Source organism: Mytilus edulis, chromosome 5 (genome assembly GCF_963676685.1).
Source record: "Mytilus edulis chromosome 5, xbMytEdul2.2, whole genome shotgun sequence".
Classification (NCBI taxonomy): Eukaryota; Metazoa; Mollusca; class Bivalvia; order Mytilida; family Mytilidae; genus Mytilus; species Mytilus edulis.
This window is the reverse complement of record NC_092348.1, coordinates 55441106-55467860: the sequence shown is the minus strand read 5'-3', so window position 1 is coordinate 55467860 and position 26755 is coordinate 55441106. Positions and strand designations below refer to the sequence as shown.

The following is a 26755-nucleotide window of genomic DNA, read 5'->3' as shown; positions in this document are numbered from 1 at the left end:
CCAAGTCATCAATACCCATCCCTATACTTTTTTAAATAAATGAAGAATGTATCCATGGAACACAGATGATACCACTGTTTACATACATGATACAATGCTATAAATTGCATAACTCAAGAACAGTAAAAAGGAAACCACCGAAATTCAAACTTGATCTGAGATTTGTGGTAATACGCATTGTGTACAAGTTTCATAGCATTTGGTTGAGGCAACCTTAAGAAAGGAGAACATAAAACTAATTTCAGGGCATACAGACAGACAAGGGCAACCCTTAATGCCCCCTCTGCTACCACAGGGCATACAAATCGATTCTACCCTTACTGTCCTAGCAATAAAAGATAAAACAAAAATAAGGCATACTCACGTCAAGCAGGAAACACTGAGGAAATGGGTATACTTTCAAAAAGCTTACATCAATGGAATCAATGGTGCCATTTACAATGTTAGATATGTTGAAAGTATTGGTCATGGGATGGACTGCAAAAGATCGATAAGATTATATTAATATTTTTTTAGAACATTTAACAGAAATTTTTCAGAAATATGTATTGTTATATTATCAGTAGTTTGTATAGCTAAATAATGCTTTGTATAAGATTATACTGATTTTACAATAACAGAACCTTAGTCAGCACGCTCACACACCCCACACTTCCACATTGTCACTGGAGAATCAAAATCTTGACTCATACTCTACAAAAGTCAACTGATAAAAAATTTCTGGTGGATATGCACATTTACATAATATGTCCATCTTTCATGAAATTCTGTTGTGTGGCTTCAGAGAAGTAGCTATTACAAACTGTTGCAGTAGTATATATATATTTATGCCAAAATTATAAGTTCAAAGGGGAATAACTACTAGAAAAAAATTGCTTCACTGAGCGCAGCTGGATACGACTGCAGATGTCCGACCCTGAAAAGTTGGGGCCATAATGGGCACAATATTCACCCTTGATACCGGTTTCAATTTGGATTGCAGGTAAATTTTTGAAACATAATAGGTTTCTGACACAGAATAGCTGTAGTCAAGGAACTTCTTACTGGTTATATGATTTGAATTTATATTCAATTTTTAGTGCGATACACTATGCTGTTGCAAATGGACCTACCCTCCCCACTATTTTTTTTTTTAAATTTACCCCTTTTTATGTTTTTGTGCAATACACCAAGCTGTTGAATGCTACCATTCCCAAAAATCCCACAAGAGGCCAGCATCTTAATTCAAATTTCTAATGGAAATTATTACCCATTTAAATACATCATAAACAGTTATAAAATATAAAATGACAAACATAACATGGCTAAAATTAATATTAACAAGTAGTAATTGTAACAGGATGCTGTTACGAAGTCTCCCAAACAAAGCTCCCACATCTCGCCATTCCTATGGTCCAATCCATTTACAAGTATTCAAACAGGAGGGGGTGGTGGTGACCACAAGGGACTTTGATTTGTTGTATTGTCCCATACAAGAATATATATGGTTTAGAGGTGGGGATCTCAAACATTCAAAAGTTTTCCATACATGTGGGGTGGGGTGACACCCATGGACTCTCCCTATATTTCATTTGATGTGTTTTATTCTTCCTTACAAGAATATATATGGTTTAGGTGTGGGGATCTTGACCGTAAACAAGTTTTAAAACAAGAGGGGGTGGGGTGACCCCCTAAGGACTTCACTTTTATTTTATTTCATTTGTTTTATTGTCCCCTACAAGAATATATATGGTTTAGGGGTGGGGATCTGGACCGTTTAAAAAGAAAATAGCACATTCTCAAAGTGAACAGGGTGGGGGTGACCCCAGGGACTTCCCTTTAATTTTATTTGATGTGTTTGTTTTATTGTCTCATTCAAGAATATATATGGTTTAGGGGTGGGGGGGGGGGGGGGGGTGGGGGATCTGGACCGTTTACAAGATAATAGCATATTCTCAAATTGAAGGGGATGGGGGTGACCCCAATGGACTCTCCCTATATTTCATGTGATTTGTTTTATTGTCCTATGATCATTTCTGACGATTGTGTGTGTTTATCATTTACAGTTTTCAACTTATATTCATTTGAAAATTTTAGAAAATAAAATCCCATAGGGTTCTATAGTAAACCCCTCCCTTCGTTCTGCCCCCTAAAATACCCCTTAATAGACCCAAATGGACAAACGAAAGATTGATGGCTCACCTAGACATATTAGTCTTAACATTCTATGAAACCCTAAGTAAATCTGACAAGCGGTTTTGGAGAAACGCTGCGGACAAGTTCATTTTGAAAAGTGGCGGAAGAAAAAGAAGAAAAAGAAAAAGAAGAAGAAGAAGAAGAAAAATAATAAGAACTGAGCAAAAAACAATAAGTCTCCAAACTTTGTTCCGGAGACTTAATTAAGCAAGCTCACATACCCTATGTCATCACATTGTCACTGGAGAAATAAAACAGTTGCAAGATATAACCAGATTCTCCGCATGACACAGCTTTATACGACCACAGAGGTCAAACCCTGAACAGTTGGGGTAAGTATGGACACAACATTCAAGATGGATACAGCACTGAATTTGGATTGTTATTAAATAGTTGACAGTCAGCATAGGTTTCTGACACAGAATGAATGTGGTCTAATGAACTTAAAAATATTTTTTTTGCTTTTGAGCAATTTACTATGCTGTTGAATATTAATCCTCTCAAAGAAAAAATATTTGAAGAAATTTTCTTTTTAAATTCTGAAATCCTTAAAAGATTTGCTCTAAATGCTTTGGTTTCAGAGTTATAAGCCAAAATCTACATTTTTCCCCTTGTTCTATTTTTAGCCATAGTGGCCATCTTAGTCGGTAAAAGATTACAACCAAATGCTCCACAGGGCGCAGCTTTATACGACCGCAGAGGTTGAACCCTGAACGGTTGGGGCAAGTATGGACACATCATTCAAGCTGGATTCAGCTCTTAATTTGGATTGTGATTAAATAGTTGACACAGCATAGGTTTCTGACACAGAATGAATGTGGTCTAATGAACTTAAAATTTTTGTTTTGCCTTTGAGCAATTCACTATGCTGTTGAATATTAATCCTCTCAAAAAAATGTTTGAAGAAATTTTCTTTTTATTTATGAAATCTGAAATGAGAAAAATTGACCCCCCCCCCCCCCCCCAATTTTTTTTTCACATCCCCCTTTTCCTTATTCCAAAAATGATCTCAATTCAAATTACTAATGGAGTTTGCAACAATAACTACTGATTTAAATACATCATTCAATATTACAATGTAAAAAAAGTGCTTGTTATCACTGAATGGTAAAGATTGTTTTACAAAAAATTTATCAGTTGGTAGTAAAAGTGAATATACATTGTATATTGTACATGTTGTATAAAACAATGATTTAAGTTGATTCAACTACTATTCTGGACAACAAAAGATAACTCCAATTGAAAATTTCTTGCTATTGCGCAATAAGATATTTCTTGCTATTGCACAATACTGTGCAATTGAAGATTTCTTGCTATTGCGCTATACTGTGCAATTGAAAATTTCTTGCTATAATACAATACTTAATATAATAATTTTGGATCCTGATTTGGACCAACTTGAAAACGGGACCCATAATAAAAAATCTAAGTACATGTTTAGATTCAGCATATCAAAGAAGCCCAAGAATTCAATTTTTGTTAAAATCAAACTTAGTTTAATTTTGGACCCTTTGGACTTTAATGTAGACCAATTTGAAAACGGGACCAAAAATTAAGAATCTACATACACAGTTAGATTCGGCATATCAAAGAATCCCAATTATTCAATTTTTGATGAAATCAAACAAAGTTCAATTTTGGACCCCGATTTGGACCAACTTGAAAGCTGGGCCAATAATCAAAAATCTAAGTACATTTTTAGATTCAGCATATCAAAGAACCCCAAGCATTCAATTTTTGTTAAAATCAAACTAAGTTTAATTTTGGACCCTTTGGACCTTAATGTAGACCAATTTGAAAACAGGACCAACAAGAGGCTGTCACAACGACAGCAAACCGGATTTATTAACATTTATTTGTGTCCTGGCAATATCACAAGAACCATTACTGATGAATGGTGAAAGTGAAAATCGTCAATATCAAATTTGACCTCCATTTTGTCATCAGTATCAACATATTAAAATTTGAAAAGCTTAGATTGAATGGTTCATGAGTAAATGCAACAACGTGAATGGAAACGCCATTTTATGATCTTTCAAGAACCATAACTCCTAAACGGTAAAAGTCAAAATCGTCATTATTGAACTTGACCTCTATTTTGTCATCAGTAACAACATATTAAAATTTCAAAAGCTTTGGTTGAATGGTTCAGGAGAAAATGCACGGACACGACGGGAAACACCATTTTTCAATCTTTCAAGAACCATAACTCCTGAACGGTAAAAGTCAAAATCGTCATTATTGAACTTGACCTCCATTTTGTCATCAGTAACAGCATATTAAAATTTTGGAAGCTTTGGTAGAACAGTTCATGCATAAATGCACGGACACGACTGGAAACTCCATTTTTCAATCTTTCAAGAACAATAACTCCTGATCGGTAAAAGTCAAAATCGTCATTATTGAACTTGACCTCCATTCTGTCATCAGTAACAACATATTAAAATTTGGGAAGCTTTGGTAGAACAGTTCATGCGTAAATGCACGGACACAACTGCAAACTCCATTTTTCAATCTTTCAAGAACCATAACTCCTGAACGGTAAAAGTCAAAATCACCATTATTGAACTTCACCTTCGTATAGTTGTCAGTAATAACATATTAAAATTTTAAAAGCTTTGATTGAACGGTTCATGAGTTAATGCACGGACAACATTTGATTGCCGCCCGCCCGCCCCCCCTGCCGACCGCCCGGCCGCCCGACCGCCCGCCGTACATCCCCAAATCAATAACCGACATTTTTGTCACAAAAATCCGGTTAAAAATTAACAATCTACATACAGTTAGAATTTGGCATATCAAAGAACCCCAATTATTCAATTTTTGATGAAATCAAACAAAGTTTAATTTTTGGACCCTGATTTGGACCAACTTGAAAACTGGGCCAATAATCAACCAGGTGCTCCGCAGGGCGCAGCTTTATACGACCGCAGAGGTCGAACCCTGAACAGTTGGGGCAAGTATGGACAAAACATTCAAGCGTGATACAGCTCTGAATTTGGATTGTGATCAAATTTTTGACATTACATGGGGTTTTTTTACACAAAACAAATGTCAAGATTTTACAAATCAATTAAAGATTTCTTCTTCAAACTTTTTAAATCTAAAATTAAATAGTTGACACAGCATAGGTTTCTGACACAGAATGAATGTGGTCTAATGAACTTAAAAGTTTTTTTTTGCCTTTGAGCAATTCACTATGCTGTTGAATATTAATCCTCTCAAAAAAATGTTTGAAGAAATTTTCTTTTTATTTATGAAATCTGAAATGAGAAAAATTTAACCCCCCCCCCCCCCCCCCCCCCTTTTTTTCACATCCCTGTTTCCCTTTTTCCAAAACTGATATCAATTCAAATTTCTAATGGAGTTTGCAAAAATAACTACTCTTTTAAATACATCATAAAATATTAAAATGTAAAATAAAGTGCTTGTTATCACTGAATGGTAAAGATTAGTTGGTAGTAAAAGTGAATATACATTGTTTATTGTATAAAACAATAAAAAAAAACTTCATCAGCAACATTTTTTATTGGCAAATTTCCAATGAAGTTATTTACATAAAGTTATTGGCAAATAAAAATAGAAAATGACATCATAGTCATGTCTGGCAAATGTCCAACATACATTATCTAAAAACATTTTAGATAAGATAAGGAAACCAGGTGCTCCGCAGGGCGCAGCTTTATACGACCGCAGAGGTCGAACCCTGAACAGTTGGGGCAAGTATGGACAAAACATTCAAGCATGATACAGCTCTGAATTTGGATTGTGATCAAATTTTTGACATTACATGGTTTTTTTTTACACAAAACAAATGCCAAGATTTTACAAATCAATTAAAGATTTCTTCTTCAAACTTTTTAAATCTAAAATTAAATAGTTGACACAGCATAGGTTTCTGACACAGAATGAATGTGGTCTAATGAACTTAAAAGGTTTTTTTTTGCCTTTGAGCAAATCACTATGCTGTTGAATATTAATCCTCTCAAAAAAATGTTTGAAGAAATTTTCTTTTTATTTATGAAATCTGAAATGAGAAAAATTTAACCCCCCCCCCCCTTTTTTTTTCACATCCCCGTTTCCCTTTTTCAAAACTGATATCAATTCAAATTTCTAATGGAGTTTGCAACAATAACTACTCATTTAAATACATCATAAAATATTAAGATGTAAAAAAACTGCTTGTTATCACTGAATGGTAAAGATTATTTAAATTTATCAGTTGGTAGTAAAAAGTGTATATACATTGTATATTGTATATAACAAAGATTTAAGTTGATTCTGGACAAAGAAAGATAACTCCAATTAAAAAAAATTCTTGCTATTGCACAAATAGGATATTTCTTGCTTACTATTCTGGACAAAGAAAGATAACTCTAATTAAAAAAAAATTTGCTATTTCACAATATTGTGCAATTAGATATTTCTTGCCATTGCACAATACTGTGCAATTGAAAAGACTTGCTATTGCACAATACTTAATATAATAATTTTAGATCCTGATTTGAACCAACTTGAAAACTGGGCCCATAATCAAAAATCTAAGTACATGTTTAGATTCAGCATATCAAAGAGGCCCAAGAATTCAATTTTTGTTAAAATCAAACTTAGTTTAATTTTGGACCCTTTGGACTTTAATGTAGAATTTGAAATTTGAAAACAGGACCAAAAATGAAGAATCTACATACACAGTTAGATTTGGCATATCAAAGAACCCCAAGGATTCAATTTTTGATGAAATCAAACAAAGTTTAATTTTGGACCCTTTGGACCTTAATGTAGACCAATTTGAAAACTGGACCAAAAAAACTTCAATAATCAAGAATCTCAGTACATTTTTAGATTCAACATATCAAAGAACACAACCGATTCATTTTTTGTCAAAATCAAACTAAGTTTAATTTTGGACCCTTTGGACCTTAATGTAGACCAATTTGAAAACGGGACCAAAAGTTGAGAATCTACATATACAGTTAGATTCGGCATATCAAAGAACCCCAATTATTCAATTTTGATGAAATCAAACAAAGTTTAATTTTGGACCCTTTGGGCCCCTTTTTCCTAAACTGTTGGGACCAAAACTCCCAAAATCAATACCAACCTTCCTTTTATGGTCATAAGCCTTGTGTTTAAATTTCATAGATTTGTATTTACTTATACTAACATTATAGTGCGAAAACCAAGAAAAATGCTTATTTGGGTCCCTTTTTGGCCCCTAATTCCTAATCTGTTGGGTCCTAAACTCCCAAAATAAATACCAACCTTCCTTTTGTGGTCATAAACATTGTGTTTAAATTTCATAGATTTCCATTTACTTAACCTAAGGTTATTGTGCAAAAACCAAGAAAAATGCTTATTTGGGCCCTTTATTGGCCCCTTATTCCTAAACTATTGAAACCAAAACTCCCAAAATCAATCCCAATCTTTCTTTTGTGGTCATAAACCTTGTGTCAAAATTTCATAGATTTCTATTAACTTAAACTAAAGTTATGGTGCGAAAACCAAGAAAATGCTTATTTGGGCCCTTTTTGGCCCCTTATTCCTAAAATGTTGGGACCAAAACTCCCAAAATCAATACCAACCTTCCTTTTATGGTCATAAACCTTGTGTTAAAATTTCATAGATTTCTATTCACTTTTACTAAAGTTAGAGTGCGAAAACTAAAAGTATTCGGACGCCGGACGACGACGACGACGACGACGACGACGACGCAGACGCCAACGTGATAGCAATATACGACGAAAATTTTTTCAAAATTTGCGGTCGTATAAAAAAATCTTGCTATTGCACAATATTTTGCAATTAGATATTTCTTGCTTACTATTCTGGACAAAGAAAGATAACTCTAATTAAAAAAAAAATTGATATTTCACAATATTGTGCAATTAGATATTTCTTGCCATTGCGCAATACTGTGCAATTGAAAAGACTTGCTATTACACAATACTTAATATAATAATTTTAGATCCTGATTTGGACCAACTTGAAAACTGGGCCCATAATAAAAAATCTAAGTACATTTTTGGATTCAGCATATCAAAGAACTTCAAGATTTCAATTTTTGTTAAAATCAGACTAAGTTTAATTTTGGACCCTTTGGACTTTAGTGTAGACCAATTTGAAAACAGGACCAAAAATGAAGAATCTAAATACACAGTTAGATTTGGAATATCAAAGAACCCCATTTATTCAATTTTTGATGAAATCAAACAAAGTTTAATTTTGGACCCCGATTTGGACCAACTTGAAAACTGGGCCAATAATCAAGAATCTAAGTACATTTTTAGATTCAGCATATCAAAGAACCTAACTGATTCATTTTTTGTCAAAATCAAACTAAGTTTAATTTTGGACCCTTTGGACCTTAATGTAGACCAATTTGAAAACGGGACCAAAAGTTAAGAATCTACATACACAGTCATGACAGTTAGATTCAGCATATCAAAGAACCCCAATTATTCAATTTTGATGAAATCAAACAAAAGTTTAATTTTGGACCCTTTGGGCCCCTTATTATGTTGGGACCAAAACTCCCAAAATCAAACCCAACCTTTCTTTTATGGTCATAAACCTTGTGTTTAAATTTCATAGATTTCTATTTACTTATACTAACGTTATGGTGCGAAAACCAAGAAAAATGCTTATTTGGGTCCCTTTTTGGCCCCTAATTCCTAAACTGTTGGGACCTAAACTCCCAAAATCAATACCAACCTTCCTTTTGTAGTCATTAACATTGTGTTTAAATTTCATTAATTTCTATTTACTTAAACTAATGTTATTGTGCGAAAACCAAGAATAATGCTTATTTGGGCCCTTTTTTGGCCCCTAATTCCTTAACTGTTGAGACCAAAACTCCCAAAATCAATCCCAACTGTTCTTTTGTGGTCATAAACCTATTGTCAAAATTTCATAGATTTCTATTAACTTAAACTAAAGTTATAGTGCGAAAACCAAGAAAATGCTTATTTGGGCCCTTTTTTGGCCCCTAATTCCTAAAATGTTGGGACCAAAACTCCCAAAATCAATACCAACCTTCCTTTTGTGGTCATAAACCTTGTGTTAAAATTTCATAGATTTCCATTCACTTTTACTAAAGTTAGAGTGCGAAAACTAAAAGTATTCGGACGCCGGACGACGACGACGACGACGACGACGCCGACGACGACGACGACGACGACGACGACGACGACGCCGACGCCAACGTGATAGCAATATACGACGAAAATTTTTTCAAAATTTGCGGTCGTATAAAAAAGCTTCATCAGCAACATTTTATACTGGCAAATTTCCAATGAAGTTATTTACATAGTTATTGGCAAATAAAAATAGAAAATGACATCATAGTCATGTCTGGCAAATTTCCAACATATATTATCAACTACTATTCTATACAAAGAAAGATAACTCCAATTGAAAATTAATTAGATATTTCTTGCTATTGTGCAATACTGTGCAATTGAAAATTTCTTGCTATTGCACAATACTTGATATGGAATCCTGATTTGGATCAACTTGAAAACTGGGCCCATAATCAAAAATCAAAGTACATATTTAGATAAAGCAAATCAAATAAGCCCAAGAATTTAATTTTTGTTAAAATCAAACTTAGTTTAATTTTGGACCCTTTGGACCTTAATGTAGACCAATTTGAAAACTGGACCAAAAATTAAGAATCTACATACACAGTTAGATTTGGAATATCAAAGAACCCATTTATTCAATTTTTGATGAAATCAAACAAAGTTTAATTTTGGACCCCCATTTGGACCAACTTGAAAACTAGGCCAATAATTAAAAATCTAAGTACATTTTTAAATTCAGCATATCAAAGAACCCCAAGGATTCAATTTTTGTTAAAATCAAACTAAGTTCAATTTTGGACCCTTTGGACCTTAATGTAGACCAATTTGAAAACGGGACCAATAATTAAGAATCTACATACATAGTTAGATTCGGCATATCAAAGAACCCCAATTATTTAATTTTAGATAAAATCACACAAAGTTCAATTTTGGACCCTTTGGGCCCTTTATTCCTAAACTGTTAGGACCAAAACTCCCAAAATCAAACCCAATCTTGCTTTTGTGGTCATAAACCTTGTGTTAAAATTTCATTGATTTCTATTCACTTATACTAAAGTTATTGTGCGAAAACCAAAAATAATGCTTATTTGGGCCACTTTTTGGCCCCTAATTCATAAACTATTGTGACCTCAACTCCAAAAATCAATCCCAACCTTCCTTTTGTGGTCATAAACCTTGTGTTAAAATTTCATTGATTTCTATTTACTTGTACTAAAGTTATTGTGCGAAAACCAAGAATAATGCTTATTTGGACCCTTTTTGGCCCTTTATTCCTAAACTGTTGGAACCAAAACTCCCAAAATCAATCCCAACCTTTCTTTTGTGGTCATAAACCTTGTGTCAAAATTTCATAGATTTCTATACGCTTAAACTTAAGTTATAGTGCGAAAACCAAGAAAATGCTTATTTGGGCCCTTTTTGGCCCCTAATTCCTAAAATGTTGGGACCAAAACTCCCAAAATCAATACCAACCTTCCTTTTGTGGTCATAAACCTTGTGTTAAAATTTCATAGATTTCCATTCACTTTTACTAAAGTTAGAGTGCGAAAACTAAAAGTATTCGGACGCCGGACGACGACGACGACGCCGACGACGACGACGCCGACGCCAACGTGATAGCAATATACGACGAAAAAATTTTCAAATTTTGCGGTCGTATAAAAATCAAACTACTTTTTTTTTCATTCAGCATATCAAAGAACCCCAAGGATCCAATTTTTGTTAAAATCAAACTTAGTTTAATTTTGGACCCTTTGGACCTTAATGTAGACCAATTTGAAAACCGGACCAAAAGTTAAGAATCTACATACACAGTTAGATTTGGCATATCAAAGAACCCCAATTATTCAATTTTTGATGAAATCAAACAGTTTAATGTTGGACCCTTTGGGCCCCTTATTCCTAAACTGTTGGGACCAAAACTCCCAAAATAAATCCCAACCTTTCTTTTGTGTTGACAAACCTTGTGTTTGAATTTCAATGATTTCTATTTACTTATACTAAAGTTGTTGTGCAAAACCAAGAATAATGCTTATTTGGGCCCTTTTTTGGCCCCTTATTCCTAAACAGTTGGAATCAAAACACCCCAAATCAATCCCAACCTTACTTTTGTGGTCATAGACCTTATGATTAAATTTCATAGATTTCTGTTTACTTATACTAAAGTAATTGTGCGAAAACCAAGAATAATGCTTATTTGGGCCCTTTTTGGCCCCTTATTCCTAAACTGTTGGGACCAAAACACCCAAAATCAATCCCAACCATCCTTTTCTGGTCATAAACCTTGTGATTAAATCTTATAAAGGACAAGGTATGATAAGGGCCGTTTCTGGCCCAGGGATCTCCACGGATGAGAATTGAACGATGGAGGAACTTTCACCATTACAAACCGTGTCTACGCTGTACAGTGTAGCGCGATCGGAAGTATTTTATCCTTCCAAACAAGGAATGGTGAACATGCTAATTCATTGCTTCTAAATTTAAATTATATTTATTTGAATTTTCATTATAGAATTAGAAGTATCATATTTTCATTTATTGCAGTTTTTAATCATTTAAATGCCAAGTCTTCATGGTCCACCCTCAGTTGAGAATGACCAAAAGCTGTCACGAAGGTCCCCATGTAGATTTTTTGTATTTTTGGTAATTGTTATGGGGGTTAAAAATCATATGATGTGGAGCTTATTTTTCATTGACACTGTCAAATTCAGAACCCATTACCGGTATGGCTGATTTGCAGCAACAACAAAACGATTCGTACGGGTTATGTAAAAGGCTAAAGAGATTTATAAAGCTAATGTTGACAAATGAAAAGGTTTTTAATTACTTTATCTGGCAGATTGATGCTGTGCAACATGCATCTTTCGAGTCTGAAAAGAAACCGGAAACCCGGATGTATCAATTTGATTGTAATATACGAAATGAATTCGGAATTACGATACGATATTTCTTACAGGAAATATTTAAGTTTTTACTTTTAAACTTTTAAAGTAATCTAAATTATCGTTACAGCAGTACTTGAGTTATTTGCGATGAAATTATATTTACTGTTTTGCGTCTTATTTTGTACTTCTTAAAAAAGGGGGATGCCGATTGCGTAAGTCAAAATAAAGCACGTATTCGACTTGTTAAACTGTTTTCTTTGTAACTGGATTATTAATTTATCTATTTAATCTAAATTATCATAATCATTTGCTGAAACTTATTTGGTTAATTCGACAAATGGATCGTCTATCCTCAGATAGTATTCTCCTGTCTGGTTTGTTGATCTACCTGTACAAGCTGGGAGAGATCCGTTTGCGCCAAAAATGCGTCCTTTTGCGCCACAACTTTTTTCTCTAATGCTACGTTTGCGCCACCTGTTTAAAAATTACATGGTATCAATTGCGCCAAAAATAAAATATACGATTGCGCCAATTTAAAGAAAAACATTCCTTAAACACAGAAAAATGTTTCTATTACAGTTTCCTGATTTAGAAGGCAAAAGGCAATCTAAAAGTGGAATATAAATTAAACGTCCATTCCTGAATCCATGTATTGTATGCAAAAACATCTTCTGCCCCGCATACAAAGAAATTTCAAGTTAGCTTCACAACCGAGAATAACAATGCCACTGTCAATATCATTTACTAAAACAAACTCTTCTTCTTTATTTGTGATCACTATACCTCACTTAAATTTTTTGAAATTCTACTGATCTTTTTGGTTGGGCAGGGAACAGTTATCTTCTCTCTCTGTACATAGACTGTCTTATGCACTTCAAGTCATTTTTCTGTAGATGTTCCTCTTCATGATGGAATAGCTCCGAACATATGATCTTAGCTGGTCTTTCGGATATATTTTCTGTAGCTTTTCTTTTGCATGCTGTTCGTAGTATTTGACGCTCTAACTTTTGTGGGTCGGTCTCATGTGTATGTGCAAGACTTCCCCTCAGACAAAAATGATACTAAATATATATTAATCTTTAATATGTACGATCAATATGTGTTCAGGTAAATTGGCGCAAATGAGTTCCGAAAACTGGCGCAAATGAGTTCCGAAAACTGGCGCAATTGATACATTTGAAGAAAAAAAAATTGGCGCAAATGATACCCCTGAAAAACAGTAATTGGCGCAAAAGGAGTGTTGCCTACAAGCTCAGGTACAAGTGATTAGCGATCTTAATCCGGATATATCCCCCAGGCGTTAGAATTGTATTGGATTATAACATAAAAAGCCTAAGGGTTATGCAATTACATGCATTTGATTATAATTGATAACAAAAAATGGCGTCGGGCTACAAAAAAACGATGAAGTTTTGAACGATGGCGGAAGACAATTTAACGATGGCGCAAGACTTTTTAACGATGGAGCAAGTCATTTGACGATGGCGCAAGACATTTGAACGATGGCGGGGCGCCATCGTTAAACAGGCCATGGAGATCCCTGCTGGCCCCCCTATATGAGAAGAACATAACCTGTGTCATGCCAACAACTGGTTTTTGAATAAATGTGTTTAGTTCCGATGCAAAGACCCTATAAGTGAATCAATATTAACGCCAAAATATGCAATCTTTAATGACCTGACAACAGTATCGTAACTATATTCCTTCTTAATAAGTCTATTCAAACATGTCAAAGGTTTTGTTAGTTTTTGAGGGGAATACTGACACCTTTGTGCTTTATAAAGAATATTTCCATAAAAAATTGGATGTGAAATACCTGAACGTATAAGAAGTCTGCATGTTGAGCTATATTTACGAATGATGTCCTTATACCGATGATAAAATTTAGTAAATGTTTTGACTAGTTTGTGATATCGAAAACCCTGGTGTAATAATTTTTCAGTAATACATAAATTTCTCTCGTTAAAATCTAACATTGTTACATACAATGACATTGTACAGGCTATGCATGTTTGCTATACATGCTGTTTAAATCTGATACTGAATCTTCAATAGCAGTTTTAATCCATTTGCGTTTTTTAATGTACCAGTAATCATCATGTAAATGTGAAATTTTATGCTATATTCATAACTTCAACTATTATTTATGAATTATAAGTGTGTCACTTCTTATATAACTTAAAGTTTTTTTATGGCCCACTTATGGGCATTATTTTTTCTGGTCTATGCGTCTGTCTGTTCGTTCGTACGTTAATCCGTCCGTCCGCCCGTCTGACCGTTCGTCCATCTGTCCTGCTTCATGTTCAAGTTTTTGGTCGAGGTAGTTTTTGATGGAGTTGAAGTCCAATCAACTTGAAATTTAGTACACATGTTCCCTATGATATATTTCTAATTATTTTTAATGCCAAATTAGAGATGATGCCCCATTTTCACGGTATACTATACTGGGGACACATTCTTGTTTATTCTACCTATTAACTTGTTAATGTTTATACTTACTAATTATTATGTGACAATATGATTTGTATTTATCCTTTTTTTTTAATAAACCGACCATTTCCCTTTTATTTAATACTAAAGTTGAGAATGAAATGGGAAATGTGTCAAAGAGACAACAACCCCGACCATAAAGCAGACAACAACCGAAGGTCACCAATGGGTCTTCAATGCTACGAAAAACTTCCGCACCTTGAGGCATCTTTCAGCTGGCCCCCAAACAAATATGTATACTAGTTCAGTAATAATTGACGTCATACTAAACTCCGAATTATACACAAGAATCTAAAATTAAAAATCAAACAACACTAACAAAGGTCAGGGGCTCCTGCGGTGGGGTTAAACATTTTTTTTTTGGAGATCTCAACCCTGTTTTTGGTAGCAGCATATGATTTAATATTTACATCATCAAGAGATAATAATAATGCCTTAAACCTACATTGTACTTCGGTTTACAAAAAAAAACATTATTAAACCGTTGCTAAGCACTATTTTGGTTGCTTATCTTTTTATCAGCATGATATACAATTGACTTGCTTTCATTTCTTACTGCTAGTTATTCTTGCATGCATGCAATCTAACCTGATTTTACTCTAATTTGTACAATTAAAATTCAAAAGGTTTTTTTGTAGTTTAATTTAATTTCTATCTTTTTCGGCTGTTGCTAAGAACTTTTAGGTTGCTATGGTCAATTTCATTTTCTTGAAAAAAATAATGATGACTCAGACATCATATATGAAAGAAAAATCATTTACAGTAGCTACTAAATCTTTAAATATTGCTATATTTATAGCTCATATGGCTGAAATTACAATTTTTTGAACTGTTGCTATAGGCAAAATTTTTGTTGCTAGGTTGTTGCTAAGCATTTTTTCAACTGAAATTAAAGTGACTTTTCATTTGCAAACTCAAGTTAGTGTTAAACAAACAATATTATTTTAAATTATGCTAATGTGTAATGAGAAAGCAATGCATATGTGATTATTTGGCTATTTATTTAAACCGTTGCTAGCTAGGCAACCTTCCTTTCACCGGAACATAAAAAAATTGTAAACCCAGTGTCTCGCCTACTTTTGCTGTAAATTGCAGGATCAACAAAAATGAGGGAAAAAATCAATAAAAATATTCCACTTGATACCATGTTTGGATTGTAGGAAGCTTCTGTCCAAGTTTGGTAAAAAAATCCTGGATAGTTTATGAATCTAATAAATGTTTTAAAACTTTAACTGCAGACTGGATGTAATGTTAACTGGAAGAAAAACTAAGTCCATTTATAAGTAAAATACCAATATACAGGTACAAAATATTAACAAAATTTCCTTCTAGATACTAGCTTTTGATCATAAACAAGCTTCTGTGTTAGTTTGGTACAAATAAAAAATAGTGAAAGAAAGTTATCAAATTTTTTTAAAATTTAACCACAGAGTACTAGTTAATGTGTTGTTTCCTGGCAAAAAAAAAGTCCATTTAAAGTAAAATATGGAAAAAATGGATTTGTCATTTTACAAAATTTACTTCTGGATACTATCTTATGATCATAAACATGCTTCTGTCCAAGTTTGGTACAAACCAAGGATAGTTTAAGAAAGTTATTAAAATTTTAAAAACTTCAACCACAGAGTGATGTAATGTTTTCCAGCAGAAAAACTAAGTGCATTTATAAGTAAAATACGGAAAAAATGGAATTTTATTTTCACAAAATTTACTTCTGGATACTATCTTATGATCATAAACATGCTTCTGTCCAAGTTTGGTAGAAATCCAGGATAGTTTAAGAAAGTTATTTAAATTTTAAAAACTTTAACCACAGAGTGTATGTAATGTTTTCCTGCAGAAAAACTAAGTCCATTTATAAGTAAAATACAGAAAAAATGGAATTTTATTTTCACAAAATTTACTTCTGGATACTATCTTATGATCATAAACAAGCTTCTGTCCAAGTTTGGTAGAAATCCAGTATGGTTTAAGAAAGTAATTAAAATTTCAAAAACTTTAACCACAGAGTGAATGTTTGTGGACGCTGCTGACGACGACCGAATGTAGGATCGCTTAGTCTCGCTTTTTCGACTAAAGTCGAAGGCTAGACAAAAATCATACTTTTGAATAGTTTCTATACTAAGGCTATCAATGATGTATATATAAACTTATTTGGGAAGGGGGCCAAAAACGACTCTTATCACAGCTTGTCCTTTCTATTTTACTTTTACTAAAGTTAGAGTGCGAAAACCAAATGTCTTCGGATGAAGACGACAACGTGATACCAATATATGACCAAAACATTTTCAATTTTTGCGGTTGTATAATTACTCAAAGAAATGCAAAAAAAATTTGTATGGGTTCCGCGGAACCCAGTGTCTCGCCTACTTCTGCTGAAAATCACAGGCTCAACAAAAAGAGGAAAAAAATCAATAAAAATATTCCTCTTGATACTATACTTTGATTGTAAGAAGCTCTGTCCAAGTTTGGTAAAAATCCAGGATAGTTTATGAATCTAATAAATGTTTAAAACTTTAACTGCAGACTGTATGTTAATGTTAACTGGAACATGTGGAAGAAAAACTAAGTCCATTTATAACATGTATAAGTTAAATACAGATACACAGGTACAAAATATTATCAAAATTTCCTTCTAAATACTAGCTTATGATCATAAACAAGCTTCTGTCTAAGTTTGGTACAAATTAAAAGTAGCATAAGAAAGTTATTAATTTTTTTTTAAATTAAACCACAGAGTGAATGTGTTGTTTCCTGGCAGAAAATCTAAGTCCATTTAAAAGTAAAATACGGAAAAAATGGATTTATATTTTTACAAAATTTACTTAGAATGTATATTATCTTTTGATCATAAACAAGCTTCTGTCCAAGTTTGGTACAAACCCAGGATAGTTTAAGAAAGTTATTAAAATTTTAAAAACTTGAACCACAGAGTGAATGTAATGTTTCCCCGCAGAAAAACTAAGTCCATTAACTCCATTTATAAGTAAAATACAGAAAAAAATGGAATTTTATTTTTACAAAACTTACTTCTGGATACTATCTTATGATCATAAACAAGCTTCTGTCCACATTTGGAAGTAATCCAGTATAGTTTAAGAAAGTTATTAAAATTTCAAAAACTTTAACCACAGAGTGAATATTTGTGGACACCGCCGACGACGACGGAATGTAGGATCGCTTAGTCTTGCTTTTTCGACAAAAGTCAAAGGCTCGACAACCAGAATTTGAAACAGGATGTTGTTAATGGAACAAAATTATCGGCAGTTACTGGTAATGGAAATGAATAAAATCATGAAATCGTAAATTTTTCAAAATAAAAGAATTTCAGAGGGGTGGGCAGGGACGAAAATCTATCAATTAATTTTAATTGGCCATAAGTGTACATCAATAACTGTCATCAATTCATTAACCTGAAACAACAAACTCAATTTATTTGTCTTTATTTTCAGTGTATTTTTAGTTGGATTTTGCCCTTTTATATCATTTTCTATATACAATATACTTACATTCATAATTGTCTGTAGATAAGTTTGCTCCATATTTCTCAAACCCATAACTGCATGCATAGTACTGATTAAAATCTTCTAAGTCAAAGTGCTTGATTGTCAACGTAAAGCCATCTTCCATGCATTCTGAACCATATTTAGTTTTGTTTACTGGTCCCTCATCAAAAATCAACAATGCAGAATTTGATCCTGCTTTCCACTTCCTTCCTCCAGAGCGACATGTATTTTCTTGTGAATTGTAACATTTTAAAGTGACATCCTTCGAAAACACAATAGGCTTAGTGATTAATTCCCATTTCACTAGAAAAGAACAATTCAATTCTATTACACACAGACTAGATTTTAAAAATGTGATTTGGTGTGCCACATGTGGAGTAGAATCTGCTTGGCCTTCTCACTTCTCAGGCACCTGAGATCACCCCAAGTTTTTAATGGTGTTGGTGTTGCTTAATCTCTAGTTTTCTATTTTGTGTTTTGTATTCTGATGTTTATATGTTTGTCTTTTTTAGTCAAAGCATTGTCAGTTTATTTGTTCGACTTAGTTAGAATTTAATACATTAATATAAATACATTACCATAGATCATTCAACACGTGTCCAGTATCTTGTTAATTATTTTATTTTTGAGTATTGCACATAGTCGTGCTTTTCTCAGACTGCTTGTGACATCTTTGTATTTAAGTACTCTTTTGGAGGTGTACAGCATAATTTTAAGTCTGGTTAAACATTGTCCATCTATTAGTTGAAATTGGGCTTTGAACAAGCTTGGAGGTTCTGCAAGAAATCTTAGATAGATTTGTTCTGTATTTTGTCAATTTGCTAGTTATATACCAATCTGATGAGTCAAGTCACTTCCAACTTTCCTTACGGTATCCTCCAATTTTGTTCGTTTATACCATTTGCCTGTGTTAGGCAGATAATCAACGTTCATACGATTTACCAAGCCAAATTTCTTTAATATTTGCTTGTGCTCATAGTTCAGTGGTTGCAATTGTCTGTCATGTTTTTCGTTTACTGCTATTAGCTCATACATGTATCTGGCCTTTAGTTTTCTTTTTTTTTAAATGTTCCACATTTCACTATCAAGGGCCATTGTAGCTTACTATTTTACACATTGTTAAAATTGGTGAAAATTTGTCTTAAATTATAATTATTTTCTTCCATTTGTCCATTATCATGATTATGCATGTTAGCTAATTTATTTGAAAATTGTGGGTTTCATTTTGTCTAGTTAGGGGGTGTTTTACCTGTTGCATTAGAATGATTGGCAAGCTGCAAGATCGTAATGATAATCAAAATCTTCCTCAACACTGGTACATTGTGTACCATACTTTCATTAGGGATACTACTAAATATGTCATCCATGTCATTCTATCCTAGTATTTTAAGTTACTGAAATAAATAAAATTACAAAAATATCAACATCTTTTATCAATTTAACAATTATAATCAAAGATTTCAAGGGTCAAACAAATTGTTCCTGCAAACACATTAAGAGAAATCTCAAAGGTTTAAGGGGTTTGTTGAGTATGTAAAATGTATCAACACAGGGGTGGGTCCAGCCATTTAAAAAAAAGGGGGGTTCCATTCCAACTATATGTTCATAGGATATATTTTTCAATTAAGATGCCCTATTGAAAATTTTGGCTTAGTTTAAATCTATTTGTCCCAGTAGATTAAGTGGAGAAGATTTTTATAAAAGATTGCAAAAATTTACAAAAAATTGTTAAATTTGACTAATAAGGGCAATAACCATGATAACACCTTAAGTGGTCAATAGACAATTTTAGTAATGTTGACTTATTTGAAGATCTTACTTAAGTCAACGTTACTTCTGTTTACAGTTATCTCTATCTATAATAATATTCAAGACAATAACCAACAAGAATGTGTCCCCAGTACACGGATGTCCCATCCACACTATCATTTTCTATGTTCAGTTGACCTTAAAAATGGGGTAAAATCTCTAATTTGGCATTAAAATAAGAAAGACCATGTCATAGGGAACATGTGTACTTAGTTTCAAGTTGATCGGACTTCAACTTCATCAAAAACTATTGACCAAAAACTTTAACCTGAAGCGGGACAGACGGAAGGATGAACAGACAAATGGACGGATGCACAGACCAGAAAACAGATCTAGAATGTCCATAAATGGGACATAAAAACTGCAAAATTTCCTTAAAATTACCAAATCAGGGGCAGCAACCTAACAACAAGTTGTCTGATTCTTCCGAAAATTTCAGGGCAGATAGATTGTAACCTGATGAACATTTGTTAGCTATCAGAATTACTCTAAATGATTTAGTTTCAGATACAATGTACTAAAATAATGTTTGTAGTTCGGCGGCTACAAGCATATTTCAGACGAATTGTGCCCATCCTGCTACAAGCATGAAATTTGGCATAGACCTTCCTCATCCATTACTCTTTTATTTCAGATAGGGAGGCATTTGAAAAAAATGTCTCACTTCCGGTAAAATCCAAAATGGCGGACTTCATACTTAAATCAGCCCAATATCAAAGGCTAGTATTTGAAAACGTGTTATTATCATGCTACAACCATAATATTTGGTACAAATCTTTGTTTTGTACTACTTGTGGATATATTATATTGTTTAGATGTCTGCAAAAATCCTACATCCGGTAAATTCCAACATGGCTGACATTGTACTAAAATAAGCTTATTTTTTAGGGAGGGTAATTGAAATGTGTTTAAACGTATTGCTACTATCATTACACTGTGCCAGAACCTTTCTTTTGTGCTTCTAATGGATACAATATATAAAAAATCTGTCTTTTAAACCCCTACTTCCGGTAATATTCAAAATGGCGGACATTGAAATATCAATTCATTATTTAAATATTCAACTTTTTTTTTGAAATGTAAAGAAAATGTTGTTTTTAGTGCTGGTCATTAATTAATACTTTGGCTTTAAGTTATCCTCAAAACCCCTAATTCTATTCTGTTGTAAATGTTAAAATACAAAGTTGACACTTCCGGTAAAAAATATGGCGTAAATTTCAAAGATGAGTACTCAATCCATTTCTTCGATGTAGAGTTTTGGATAGATTGATTAAAAACAAAAATCAGTATAATACTAAAGCATTTTTAAAATTACTACTACTTGGCCAAAATACATGTTTATTCACAGTCCCTACCACAGGCACACAAAGCAGTGCACTGGAGACCCAATTTTCCACATTCACAACGACCGAGACATCCTTTCTTACATCCACATGTACAAGCTTTTGACAAAATGATGAGGCCTCAGAAAGAGTTTTTTAAAAGGGATCCTCTTTGTCCCTTCACCATTCATTAGCGCCTGGACTGGGTAGCATAAGAGCCAATCCAATGCTCGTCCCCCTAAACACCTTTCCTAGTATATTGCATGTTTTACATGCTGGAAAAGAGTAGACCACTTGATGATGTTTCAAGTTTAGCACCATAGAAGACTCGATACTGATGTCATTGCTGTTTCGCTATTCCGTGTCATAGGGGCAGACGAACTTTGGTTTGCATTTGGAAGTGGGAAAAACTTTAGATATATATCTATACATGACCTTTCAAATGCACTAGGCATTGAGAGATTACACGTTTGCTGGAAACGGAACTGCGTTGGTGACATGGATGGCGTTTGAAGATGTGACTTTAGCGTTTAGAATGAGTACAAAGCAAGAAAACATGCGTTTTGGGGAGAGGAAAGACTTATTGAGGCTATTTCCACGACTCAGTCTGGTCTTTTTCAGCATGTAAAGCGTGCAATATACCATGATGGCTATGAATGAGTAACAAGCTTGGAATTGGTTCCTATGCTAACAAGTCCAGACGCTTATGAAGGCGAAGGAACAAATATGATGCATGGGAACCCTTTTGAACTCTTAGTGAGGCCTCTTCATCTTATCAGGAGCTTGTACATTATGGATGTAAGATACAATACCAGTCTTTGTAAATGTGGAAAATCAGCTCTCCAATTGTGAATAAACATGTATTTGCGGGCTAACGAGTATGCTGATTGGGTATTATGTCCTTACCTCAATAAAATACCTTGAAACTGTAACACGAGTGGATGAATTCTCGGATGCGTATGGTAGTTGTAGCAACAAATGTTCAGGATATTCTATCTTATCCACCATGTTATGTATTTCAAGTTTAGCACTATGTTCACATTAAGAGACAGACACTAGAATCATGGTGCATGCATCTGATGCAGTGACACACAAACTTAAACGAGTCATGATTCGAACAGTCGTTACTGATGATGCTATCATTACTGTTTTGCTTCTCCATGACATAGGGGTAGACGAACTATGGATTGTGTTTGGGAGGGCAAAACACTTTGACTTTATATTAATATCTATCAATGCATTTACCAGTTGTGAAACTTGTGATACAGTTCTATCTTTGCTTGAAAAGAAAAGACTGTGTGTGAGACATTGATGGCATATGAAAATGTTACTTTAACATAAAGGACGATGATTGATCAGCTTAAATCCCCGGGGTTTTACTATAAGATCGCACCACAAATTTAACAGATTGGGTTTAAACATGGTTAACAAAGCAAGAAAATAACTATTTGCGCAAAGGAAAGCTTAGTTGAGGCTATTCCCTCCACTTCATCTAGTCTTTTACAGTATGTAAACCGTGCAATATACTAGGGAAGGTATTAAGGGGGAAGAACTTGGAATTGGTTCTTATGCTACCCAGTCCAGGCGCTATAAATGGAAGGCGAAGGGACAAAGAGGATCCCTTTTTAAACAACTCTTTCTGAAGCCTCATCATTTTGTCAGAGGCTTGTACATGTGGATGTAAGAAAGGATGATGTGAAAAATCGTGTCTCCCGTAGACTGCCTTGTGTGCATGAGGTGTTGATTGTGAATGTCTTTTTGGCCGAATTGAAGTAGCAGTTTTAAAAATGTTTTAGTACTTTTAAAAGTAATTTTATTATGTTTTAATCAATCTATGTAAAAATCTACATCGAAGATATGGATTGAGGACTCATCTTTGAAATTTACGTTTTTTACCGGAAGTGATAACTTTGTATTTAAACATTTACAACAGAAAAGAAAAAGTGGTTTTGAGGATAACTTAAAGCCAGCACAATAAACATTTTCTTTACATTTTGAAACCAGATGCTCCGCAGGGCGTAGCTTTATACGACCGCAGAGGTTGAACCCTGAACGGTTGGGGTAAGTATGGACACAACATTCAAGCTGGATTCAGCTCTAAATTTGGATTGTGATTAAATAGTTGACACAGCATAGGTTTCTGACACAGAATGAATGTGTTCTAATGAACTTAAAATTTTTGTTTTCTCTTAGAGCAATTCACTATGCTGTTGAATATTAATCCTCTCAAAAAAATGTTTGAAGAAATTTTCTTTTCTATTTATGAAATTTCAAATTAGAAAAATTGAACCCAATTTTTTTTATCACATCCCCCTTTCCCTTATTCCAAAACTAATCTCAATTAAAATTTCTAATGGAGTTTGCAACAATAACTACTCATTTAAATACATCATAAAATATTAAGATGTAAAAAAAATGCTTGTTATCACTGAATGGTAAAGATTATTTTAATTTATCAGTTGGTAGTAAAAAAGTGAATATACAAATATTGTATATAACAAAGATTTAAGTTGATTCTGGACAAAGAAAGATAACTCCAATTAAAAAAAAATCTTGCTATTGCACAATATTTTGCAATTAAATATTTCTTGCTTACTATTCTGGACAAAGAAAGATAACTCTAATTAAAAAAAAATTTGCTTTTTCACAATATTGTGCAATTAGATATTTCTTGCCATTGCGCAATACTGTGCAATTGAAAAGACTTGCTATTGCACAATACTTAATATAATAATTTAAGATCCTGATTTGGACCAACTTGAAAACTGGGTCAATAATAAAAAATCTAAGTACATTTTTGGATTCAGCATATCAAAGAACCCCAAGATTTCAATTTTTGTTATAGCGAACCCTATCATAGTTTTCCATAGATTCACCTGCAAGTTACCTGTCCATTTAAACTTTTGTAAGTTCTATTGTCCCATTGAACAAATACAACAGGTAATGTTTTCTGTATAGTTTATTTGATGGACCTTTAAATTTCTTCCAAGAGAAATATATCACTCATTGATTAATTTACCTGAACAAAAAATTGAACTGTCAATGATAAAAAAAATACATGTACAAATAATAAATAAGAACTCCTGCAAAACTGCATGTGGCATTGTATTTATTCAATATCAATAATACATTTTTTATAGTTTCAATATAAACACTGATTCAAAAATTAAAAGTTGATTTCTGATCAAACTTTTGTATAATTAACCTTATAACCTATAGGAGGGTAAGCTTGTCTAAGGGGGGATTAGTTTGTTCATACTTCAGTATTTATGATAGTAAAATGAATCTCAGCCAAGTGTGCATTGCTTTATTTAGTTAAGTTAGTTTGCAAAATAAGTTTCAAAGTAGTGTGCATTGCTTTATTTAGTTAAGTTAGTTTGCAAAATAAGTTTCAAAGTCATTTTCAAGATTTCAAAATTATTCAAGATGCAAAATTAAAGCGTTTTTTTAATCAAATTAATCATGAAATTCTTAAAATATTTTTTTTATCTAAATTGATGTAATGTGTAAATAATGTATCCAATGCAAAATTTGCACTTTGTATGAATCAAAAGAACTACACAATAAATAAACAGTCAGACTCAACAATAACCAGGGGAGATAATTTTAATGAATATATCCACAGTGTTTAAAAATGTTCTCAGATTTTTCAAGCGTTATTCCATCTATAACTGCATCACATATTGCAGCTCTTGTATGGTCAAAAGTAAAATAACAGTGATTTTATAAAATAAGAGTACAAATAAATCATTGTACAAATATTACTTTTTGGTCTTCCCTTACATAAAAACAGCAAGAAAATTATTAATCTATTCAGATACGTAGCTGAGAAATCAACATAAAAGGAATAAGTTGAGATGAATAACTATTTGTGAAAATAAGTTGGTTTACAGAATTTGAAAAATAAACAAAAAACACACATTCATACACCTTGGGCATCTATTATATTGATTTCTGTCCTAATAAATACTTTCATGAAAACATAACAAAACCTCAGTTTTGAATGAAGAATAAAAAACAACAACCAGGGTATATTGAATAATTACAAGTGTATTTTCATTTATTTGGAAGATTTTTTTTTACTCAGGTAAATTAATCAATGAGTGATATATTTCTCTTGGAAGAAATTTAAAGGTCCATCAAATAAACTATACAGAAAACATTACCTGTTGTATTTGTTCAATGGGACAATAGAACTGCCAAAAGTTTAAATGGACAGGTAACTTGCAGGTGAATCTATGGAAAACTATGATAGGGTTCGCTATAAAATCAGACTAAGTTTAATTTTGGACCCTTTGGACTTTAGTGTAGACCAATTTGAAAACAGGACCAAAAATGAAGAATCTACATACACAGTTAGATTTGGTATATCAAAGAACCCCATTTATTCAAATTTTGGACCCTGATTTGGACCAACTTGAAAACTGGGCCAATTATCAAGAATCTAAGTACATTTTTAGATTCAGCATATCAAAGAACCTAACTGTTTCATTTTTTGTCAAAATCAAACTAAGTTTAATTTTGGACCCTTTGGACCTTAATGTAGACCAATTTGAAAACGGGACCAAAAGTTAAGAATCTACATACACAGTCATGACAGTTAGATTCGGCATATCAAAGAACCCCAATTATTCAATTTTGATGAAATCAAACAAAGTTTAATTTTGGACCCTTTGGGCCCCTTATTCTGTTGGGACCAAAACTCCCAAAATCAATACCAACCTCCTTTTATGGTCATAAACCTTGTGTTTAAATTTCATAGATTTCTATTTACTTATACTAACGTTATGGTGCGAAAACCAAGAAAAATGCTTATTTGGGTCCCTTTTTGGCACCTAATTCCTAAACTGTTGGGACCTAAACTCCCAAAATCAATACCAACCTTCCTTTTGTAGTCATTAACATTGTGTCAAAATTTCATAGATTTCTATTAACTTAAACTAAAGTTATAGTGCGAAAACCAAGAAAATGCTTATTTGGGCCCTTTTTGGCCCCTAATTCCTAAAATGTTGGGACCAAAACTCCCAAAATCAATACCAACCTTCCTTTTGTGGTCATAAACCTTGTGTTAAAATTTCATAGATTTCCATTCACTTTTACTAAAGTTAGAGTGTGAAAACTAAAAGTATTCGGACAACGACGACGCCAACGTGATAGCAATAAATGACGAAAATTTTTTCAAATTTTGCGGTCGTATAAAAAGTTGAATATATAAAAAAAAAAAATTTATTTCCGCCATTTTTGATATTACCGGAAGTAAGAGTTTTAAAGAAATATGTCTTATACATTGTATTCATAAGAAGCACCAAAGAAATGGTTCCTGCACATTGTAATGATAGTAGCAATATGTTTAAACATATTTCAATTACCCTCCCTAAAAAATAAGCTTATTTTAGTACAATGTCTGCCATGTTGGAATTTACCGGAAGTAGGATTTTTGCAGATATCTAAACAATATAATATATCCACAAGTAGTACAAAACAAA

The 26755-nt window shown here is 33.1% G+C and overlaps 2 protein-coding genes across 2 annotated transcripts in view; one reads left to right on the top strand and one right to left on the bottom strand.

The window, feature by feature from the left end:
* LOC139522595 (uncharacterized) overlaps positions 1-19173 on the bottom strand; it is a 57063-nt gene extending 37890 nt beyond the window's left edge. The window contains exons 1-3 of the mRNA XM_071316060.1: positions 18972-19173; positions 18142-18441; positions 365-477 (exon numbers count right to left, since the gene is read on the bottom strand). Of these exons, the coding sequence (XP_071172161.1) occupies positions 365-477; positions 18142-18441; positions 18972-19173 (615 nt within the window). The remainder of the gene's footprint in view (positions 1-364; positions 478-18141; positions 18442-18971) is intronic.
* The window catches only part of LOC139523969 (neuralized-like protein 2), a 220610-nt gene that overhangs the window by 135661 nt on the left and 58194 nt on the right, over positions 1-26755 (top strand). The gene's annotated exons all lie outside the window — the stretch shown is intronic.